The sequence below is a fragment of the Opisthorchis viverrini genome (genome assembly GCF_000715545.1).
Source record: "Opisthorchis viverrini unplaced genomic scaffold opera_v5_224, whole genome shotgun sequence".
In the NCBI taxonomy this organism is placed as follows: domain Eukaryota; kingdom Metazoa; phylum Platyhelminthes; class Trematoda; order Opisthorchiida; family Opisthorchiidae; genus Opisthorchis; species Opisthorchis viverrini.
In genome coordinates, this window is record NW_008751878.1 from 362089 (window position 1) to 371420 (window position 9332).

Genomic DNA, 9332 nt, shown 5'->3' on the forward strand with positions numbered 1-9332 from the left:
AACGGTATATATATATATATATATATATATATGAATTAATTTATTGTTGCGAGGAACACACTTAAGTGATTTATTGTCTAGGCATTTCAGGTGAAATCGCACTTGTTTTGAATCTGTGCTCCATCCATTTGTTTTGTTTTCGAAACTACCAGCGAACTATTTTTTCCGTGTGTAGGCAGCCCAACTTCCTATTCGAGCTATTGTATCTCAGAAAAATCTATAAACGCATTTCAGGTGAAATCGCACTTGTTTTGAATCTGTGCTCCATCCATTAACTTTGTTTTCGAAACTACCAGCGAACTATTTTTTCCGTGTGTAGGCAGCCCAACTTCCTATTCGAGCTATTGTATCTCAGAAAAACAACATCTATAAACAGCCTGAAAACATTCATTTGTATGTAGCTATGGTAACGAAATTGCTGGGGTTTTTTCAGCTGGAAAACATCTAGACATTAGTGGTTTTCCAGAAAAGTAAACAAACGCTTCTTTCTATTTTTGTTGCAATCAGAGCGGAATAATTTAGTCGCCCAATGGACCAGTAGTATTCTGATTGGTGGATCAGTTGTTCGGAAAGAAGACAACTGACGAATCAGCAACGGGTATGTTCATCTTTTATATATCAAATGCTTTTCCGTTTACGACACTTCTGATGATGTTAAGGCGGCAGTCGGTTGCAGAATATGTCTGCGACTGAAACAATTTCTTTCTACAATGTTCACCCCCACCACCAACAACAACACACGTGTAACTACACTCTTCGAACTTTGGGAGATATCCCTTCATTTTTTCAGCAATCAACCACATCCGAACTTTCGTCAAAGCATTTAGTTGTATTGGGATTTGTCAGCGTTCTCGTTACCATGACAATTTTGGGTAATACTTTAATTTGTGTCGCTGCTGCAACCAATCGCCAGTTAAGACACCGGTCCAACGTGTTCTTTGTCTCTTTAGCCATCACAAATTTGCTGTACGCCGCTATCGTTATGACATTTAGTGTTGCGTACAACATATTTCAACCCTCCCTATTTACGGACGCAGTATGCATATCCTTCCACACTCTGGATTCACTTTTCTGTGCTTCATCTATCCTTCACCTGGTGGCCATTGCATTTGATCGATTAATTCACATATCCTCTCCCTTAACCTATTCTCGAACCTGCACAACAAAAATACACTTTGTTGTGATTTCTGTGCTGTGGGTTGTTGGTGTTCTGCTCGCCTTCCTGCCCCAGCCTCTGGGCTGTCGTATTCATCGGCATTCAGAAACTGCTTGTTTCCAAAGAACGACGGATTCGCTGGGTGGACACAATCAGTGTGGCCAAGAACTGACGCATGCCGAGGTTTTCGCGCGCACCTGTTATCACAAAAGCAAATTGTTCTGTGCACTATTCCACGCAGTATTCGTCTTCATCATTCCTCTACTAATTATGCTCTTGATCTATAGCAGACTGTTTCTACTGACTAGGAAGCATCTTGTACAAATCAAGAATCAGAAGCTCACATCCGAAACAGGGGGCAAACAGGACGAAAAGACAGTCGAAACAAATAATCAGTCTTGTAATCCGAGCTTGAACGGGTGTGCGTCCACATCAAGTCTGCGAAGCGCCTTCTTTGTGGATACAGGTGAAGAACTGACAATGGCCCCGAAGTATCTAACAGATTTAGCCGGTTTTCAAGAGCTACCACCGTTAGAAAAACCGATTGGGACAAATGTTCCAAGACCAAAGCCACGGCATTGTAAGTCTGCGCTGGACACTAGAGAGCTGACATCTTTTGTGAACAACACATCCAGAACAAATCTGTTCTCAAGACAAAGAAATAGCCTGATTGTCCCGACACATTCGCTTCTGCGTCGATACAGTGATAACAGCAGATGTTCAATGCTAATGTGCTTGAAACCTAAATTTTCGGTTTTGTCCTCTTCGGCTAAACCTTACAACAACCTGCACTCGGAGTACAAGGCGGCAGTGACCTTGGGCCTCATCCTAGGATCTTTCTTGTTGTGCTGGCTTCCAATGTTCTTGTTGGATTCGATCTCAGCCTTGTGCGACTGCATTCCAAGTAAGTCAGCCGAACTGTCTTGATAATTTTTGGACAGCTTTGTAGTTGCTCGAATGAAACTCGATTTTGAGTAGGACAAAGCTTGTAGCTTTTTTGAGGTTTTACACTTATTTCCTCGACTGAACACACCACTCATTAGATTGCTGAAAATACTTCGACAGCCTACTATCGACCTGGCTATCTTGGGACCAACCAGGCGCTTATACGTACACTGATTCTGTGCAACGGCACTCATTTTGGACGGGGGAGGTAAAAATGATCTTGAATACATTAAATTTCGTCTAGCAATCAAAATGATCAAGCCTGCTCCTCATGTGGGTTTGATAACCAAATATATTGGAGAAAAACAACAATAGAAGCAAATTTTCTCTCATATGTTTAGTCACTGCGATACCCCATTCCGTGTCTCGTTTTGTCTGCAATCTCGGTGGAATCGCAGTTGCTAAGTCTTAGGAGTACCGCATTGATTTCTGTAAGTACTCGGATAGATAAAACTTGTGGGGCGAGATGGCATAAGTGGTTAGGGCACGAATTTACTAACTGGAAGGTCCATGGTTCGAACCCGACCTCCGCCTCTGGACTTGCCCTGTCTAGGCTTGGGAAACCTGGCAGTATCCCAGCCCTCGTGCAACCTTCGGGTGGCATGGTAGTTAGGCACCGAAGGGCTGCCACAGCTGAACAGCTGAATAGATGAAATTGGATGTTTAATGATGCAGGAAAATCACAAGGATAGTGGAGTGGTAGAGCGAAGTTCGTGTATTCTATGGAGTTCGGAAAAAAACCACCAGTTCATTGCGGACCCATTCACCGAACAGCAAAAGTATCCCAACGCATCCAGATTTTCGCTGATGACTAGTAGCTCAATCGCAAGAAAGAAAAATGCCAAATTTATGTTTGTCAGCAAAGCGTCAGATTCCTGGATAGAAATGTTTTTGCAGAGGCAAAAGTGAGGGCCCAGTTCGAGATGTGAAGCATTCCTGGAGACTCCTAAAAGCAAAAATTACGTACCTGTCTGAGAACCGCTGTAGTCAAGGTTCTTCCGTGGCATTCCTGCAACCGTAGGCCACATCCAACTACTTTTACTTTCGTACACATTGTAATCTTACCGAATGGATACTACGTAGACTCGAATTGCAGGTATGGTGGCACACAACCTGATGTAATGTACTGAAAATATCAGTCGAACACATCTTCGGTGTTTCACAACACACAAAGCTGTTGCCTGACAGTCATGCGCTGTGGTCGTGAAAAATCTTGTGTCAATCCTTTTGTTTTTGTCTCCTGTACTACGAGGTCGTGGACCAGTGTGTTTTTTTTTACAAAAAATGACTTCACAGAAGAACAGAATCAAAGACACCTGTTTTGATGGTGTTCGATTCGTTGTCAAGATTTTGGAATTTAACTCACTCGCATCCCAGGCTGAACAGGTTCAGTTCATCGATCATGTGCATGCAAAAAATCGTTCAGCTATAGCGCCCTTTCGATGCCTAGCTACCATGCCACACGAAGGAAGCACAAGGGCTGGAATACTGCCAGGTTGCCCAAGCCTAGATAGGGGAAGTAGAAAGGCAGAGTTCGGGTTCGAACCACGGACCTTCCGGTCAGCAAATCCACGCTCTAACTACTTGGACCATCTCCCCCACCCCATATGCCTGAATGATTCTTATGTTTCATTGGTATCATTTAGTGATACTGAAGTAATTTGCCAGATATTTTCCTCAAGTATTACCTTTTTTAGTATCATAAACAGCTGTGTTTAATTGTTTAAGGTGTCGTATCAAACTGACGTCTACTGTTTTGTGTGGCTCGATTTCTGGATGGGGTGAAGCTAAGCAATTGCCTAGTCATATGATTGTGCTTCTAGTTCGGTGACGCTCTCAGGTAAATTTACACAGCCATGTATATACAGCTCTCCTTGTTACCTGGAATAATAATTAGGTGAAAAAAATCGAAGGCAAAAATTTAGCTCGTGCATAAAAATTGAGCGGTGGGAAGCAGAACGCTGCGATGCCTTGGTAGGCTTGATTTGACTGCTGAGCGAAATTACGAGAAATATTTGTGTCCTTACAGTTTCACCTGACACGAATTGTTTTACTAAAATCTAGACCTGCCCAAATTAGTACCTCAAATTGATATAATCAACCTGAAAAAACGTATTGATTACCTGCGTATGTGAAAATTTATCCAAGTCTAAGAATAACCTGAATACTACGACAGAAGAATCAACATAGACAAGCGACCTGAGGGATTCATAGGTTAAAGAGAGCGAGTTTTGATTCTACCAAAAACGACATCATATAGTTCGGTTTCAAAACACTTTAAAGACCGCTCCCACATGCTTTGTAGTCGTCTTTGTGGAAACCACTGTGACCAGATTTAACCAGAAAAAATATTAATCTAACTACATTGTCAGCAAATTTCATTCTGGCAGAGTGGTGTAACGCAAACACTCAAATGGCCGAAGCGGATTTTCTGCTCGCCCAGCCACCAGGAACCACAGAGTAGAAGACCAATCAGCGATGATCTATGGTTGCTTGCAGGCTGTTATATGCCTTCTAGCTAAATGAGAACTCCATGATCTTATGAGGCCTGGCTAACTCTTTGCACTCAGGCTGCCTAAAATAGATGAATTTCAGTCAATCTCATATTCGCCACAATACCAGTCATGTGTAAATTAAGGAAGCAATTCACATGTGACTCCACATGACGTTCCGTTTAAAAAACTCGCCACCACTAATGGACCCATTTGGATCCAAGTTTTAAAGCAATGATTAATTTCCCGGATGGAAAACAAAGCATTTCTTCTCTCTGTTACAAAATTAGCGTCACGAACAGGCTGGACTGACAATTTTTTTCTTTCAATGGGGGCACCTTCAGCTGGCACCTTTACTCCATCACGGGACCGAGTGCTAAAATGGCGCCCTTAAATAGTTTAGATTTATAGCAGCTGAAGTCTTTTAGTGAGTAACCTCCAAGTGTCAGGTGGATCAGGACGCAACAGATTTGGTTCGTTTTCTGTCATAAACCTGGTTGAAGAAATATTTATCAAAGTCCATTTTGATTTCATTCTTATCTGATAACTTTGCATACACTTAAACACGTGGAGTCCCTTGGCAGGAAGATTCTGAGGCTAACATTGCACTGACGCACAGCTAATTGTACGTAGATGGACAATTAGGTAAATAGATACACTCACAAAGAGGTGAATAGATAGATAGCTAGATGATAGATAGATAGATAGATTGGTTGATTGATAGAATGTGAGACGAATGGGTAGATGAACATTTGAACACACGGATGGTTAGATGAACGTTCTGTAAATTTGTAGTCAGGTCGCAACACTTTACTTTCCAAAACAAAGTCGAATGTAAGCTTTCCTCTTACGTAACGATACTTTTTTGACGCGCCCACGTCCTGACATTCTGGATAAGGTGTTTCAGTTCCAAACCCCTTGCGTAAAGCTTCAAAACGATCTGATTGTTTACAGAGTATTGTCAGATCTGTTCAAACGTTAGCATACAAACCAAAACATGTCCACCTGGTAGGTTTTTTTAATCTATACATAAAAACACCTTTAAAGATGTTACACCTGAACCCTTGCTTTCTTACCCAATGTAGGACAAAATGAAACAAAGGTCTTTTAATCTAAACTGTTTTGAGACAAGCCGTTCATCAGCATAGGGTTGTGTCCCCCCGATGTTGGCCAGTTTAATGTTAGGCACGAAATAATATAGGCAAATACTATCAATAACATGGAATATGCCAGGCTGTTTGAGTTAAGATTAAGCAAAGTATGTAATTCATGTAGTGTAGTAAGCTTCACAGAACTAAGTTGGTTGCGCCAGTGAAAAGACGCTTTTGAGTTCGACCCGGTTATTCAAGCTTGTTGCGAGAGGATGTCTAAAAGTCAGTCAACTTATAAAATAATTCAGTAGTATATATATTCCAAATTTAGAAGTCTAATGGATTGTCCGGCCACTGAATTTGCGAGTTGAAAACGCCTAACCCTGCCAACAAAACCAGGTACAAATGCTCGTCAGGATCCTGGTGGTGCATGTCAGTTTGGAACACGAGTAAACCATTAAATGGTTCACTTAGTTGCTTTTTGACCACTTTCTCACTCTTCCATCTACAACTGTACGCAGTCGAACTAGTTCCCAACAGTCTAATTTGCCCACGAGCAAAAAGACATTCAAAAATAAATACAACTGTTAACGGAAATGTGATCACGTGGTGCATGGCTCAATGTAACACAAAATGTTATATCTGCCTTTGTGTCAGCCATAGGGAGGCTTAAGTGGAATGTGCACAAAAGAGTGCCTGTTCAAATTCGATCATCCAATTCCAAAAAGGCAGGCTTTTACTGCCACACTGTCTGTCACGACAGGTGTGTTAAAGTTACCCTGAAAAAGATACTGCATTGCAAACTGATATCTGCTTAGAACCGGTGGAAACGTCATCCACGAAGTGGATTTAGTCGCATCATTTTTTGAAAAATTGGTGAAAAAGACAGCTTCGAAATTTCGTATCTTCCGCAGTAGGGTTTGTCCTGTAGGTAAAGCCAGTCTGTGGTAAAAACCCAGAAGTACTGCACACTTGTTCTATCCTCATTGGAAATCATTATCAGCACGCATCTCCGAAAAATCCAGGGAGGCTCGAATCCATGCCTTTCCCCCGGAAAGCAGTTTGAAGATTAAACCGGATGATCACACTTAGACAGGCGCCAGTCATGAGAGCCACATCATGTGATCAATCGTGTCACTTGGTTCCTGTTCAACATGCAGTACTCCTCAGCTACGTTAGCTTCACTCAAAAGACGGAATTTTCATGAATTTTCAAAAATTACATCTCATTGTGCGTCACCTGTAATATACTCATTCGCAAAACAAGTCTGGTTTCGCAAGAGACTCATCTGGGCTGTCGAATAATTTTCAGCAACTTTATGAGTAGTATATTAAGTCTATTGCTTTATTATCTTCAGTCAAAATTCACTTCTACAAATGTGAGAGTGTAGAATTTTGTAAGATGTTACAGGACTAAAAAACGAATTGCCCGACAGTGCGGCGATGTTCGAAAATAGCTAAAAGAGTAACGGGTAACCATTTGTTGAAAAATACACGCCAATCAGAATTCAGTAGTCAGGAAAACACTCAGTAAAGAAAGGGGGATTTAAAGGTCCGAAACTGAGTCAGCAGTTACCAGCAAACGACAAGTCAAAGACGAAACAATGGAACAAACGCTTTGGCAGTCGATTTTTTTGGCGATGGGCAAGTTTTAAAACCAAACGTTTTACTAACAGGGTATCCCTAGAGCTTAGGCTAATGAGTTGTGATCATTCCACACATTTCCATTACGAGTATATGTGCGGTTCAAAAGCCTCGAAAACACCAGTAGTTTAAGTAAGCGACCAGCGGAACGAATTTCTAGTAAATGTCATTCACACGACTACTCAAAGGCGGACCTGAAAATATTAACTGTGGCATGCGAAATATGGGAGCGGGCATGAGTAATAAAAGTTGAGAGGACGTGACCGTTAATTAAGAACACTCATCTCAGCAACAGAGACAACATGACAGCTAATTTTCGTGGGCCATAGGGAATATTGGACCCAGAATTCATTTGAGTCTGCTTTTTAGTTACACGTCATCTCATGTATGCCTGCTTGATTGACCCCAAAGTGGGGAAACTGGTAGTGTGGTTCCATCAGCCTCATAAGTAGTATCGGCTCTGCAAACTACTGGAGATTACTGAAAACAGCACACAGGGCTTTGCCGTAAGAAATATCAAACTTGATTTATTTCTGTTACCAGATGAACTGCATCTTGGCCTTCTATCTATAGACCGATATAACACAATATATGCACGTGCATCTCATTCTTATTTATGTATGCTTCCGTTTGTTTAAGCTATCGAAAAGAATTCTGAGCACAAATTCTTTCAGTGAACCGTTGTCAATTCAGTGAGAAAGTAGCACCTTTCCTTCAAACTTGCATTAATAAAACCTCCAAGGTCCAGCCACCTTCCCTATATTGAACACAACCAGAGGGGTAGCAGTGTAAATTTTCATCGGTAGCGACGTTTGAAGCGCCGTCTGACTGACAGTGACGCGTTCATCGCACTATACTTATTCCTTTAGGTAGATCACATGACCACTTGCCCAATACCAGCGTTTGGTGGCCAGCTGATCCTTGGTGTAATAGAACACCTTGCGTGTCACGAGACTAGTCACCCGATGAAAGACGAAGGTGCCTCTTTGAAAGTCAACCACCTGAAACTACTTGCTGACAATGGAGCATTGTTCGGGAGTAATTAATTCCTTATTAGATGAAGCACTGCCGGATTATCTTCAAACGACAGGGGTTTCAGTTCCTCCGGGTATTCTAAATTCTGAATTTATTTCAGCCATTTAGTAGGAAGTTATAAACTCCAAATAATCTCATCTCAGTCCGTCAAATAACTAGGCCTTATTTCCCGTGATGCCAAAAGCTATCATCTGACTCGTGTTCCAGCACTCATTTATTTGTCCCACACTGAAGGTTGTTCCATGACTATCGTTCGCGACTAAGTTGAATTAATAGGTTTTTCTTATCCGACTTATTTCAGCATTTGTGGCTTTTACGCTAATGTGATTTGCTGAAGTGTCGGGGGGTTGGGCTCATTTGTTGCTGGTTGATTAGTAAACCGAGCTTGGTAACCGGCTGTCCAAGGCGTCGTCACAACTACAAGTGAGCACAACCAAACCATACGTAATGTGCATAATATAATATAATATAATATAATATAATATAATATAATATAATATAATATAATATAATATAATATAATATAATATAATATAATATAATATAATATAATATAATATAATATAATATAATATAATATAATATAATATAATATAATATAATATAATATAATATAATATAATATAATATAATATAATATAATATAATATAATATAATATAATATAATATAATATAATATAATATAATATAATATAATATAATATAATATAATATAATATAATATAATATAATATAATATAATATAATATAATATAATATAATATAATATAATATAATATAATATAATATAATATAATATAATATAATATAATATAATATAATATAATATAATATAATATAATATAATATAATATAATATAATATAATATAATATAATATAATATAATATAATATAATATAATATAATATAATATAATATAATATAATATAATATAATATAATATAATATAATATAATATAATATAATAT

At 39.4% G+C, this 9332-nt stretch overlaps 1 protein-coding gene across 1 annotated transcript in view; it reads left to right on the forward strand.

Moving 5' to 3' along the window:
• Positions 1-660: 660 nt before the first annotated feature.
• T265_14587 (hypothetical protein) overlaps positions 661-9332 on the forward strand; it is a gene marked incomplete at both ends in the record, with an annotated part of 42513 nt that continues 33841 nt past the window's right edge. The window contains one exon of the mRNA XM_009174318.1: positions 661-2060. Within this exon, the coding sequence (XP_009172582.1) occupies positions 680-2060 (1381 nt within the window). The remainder of the gene's footprint in view (positions 2061-9332) is intronic.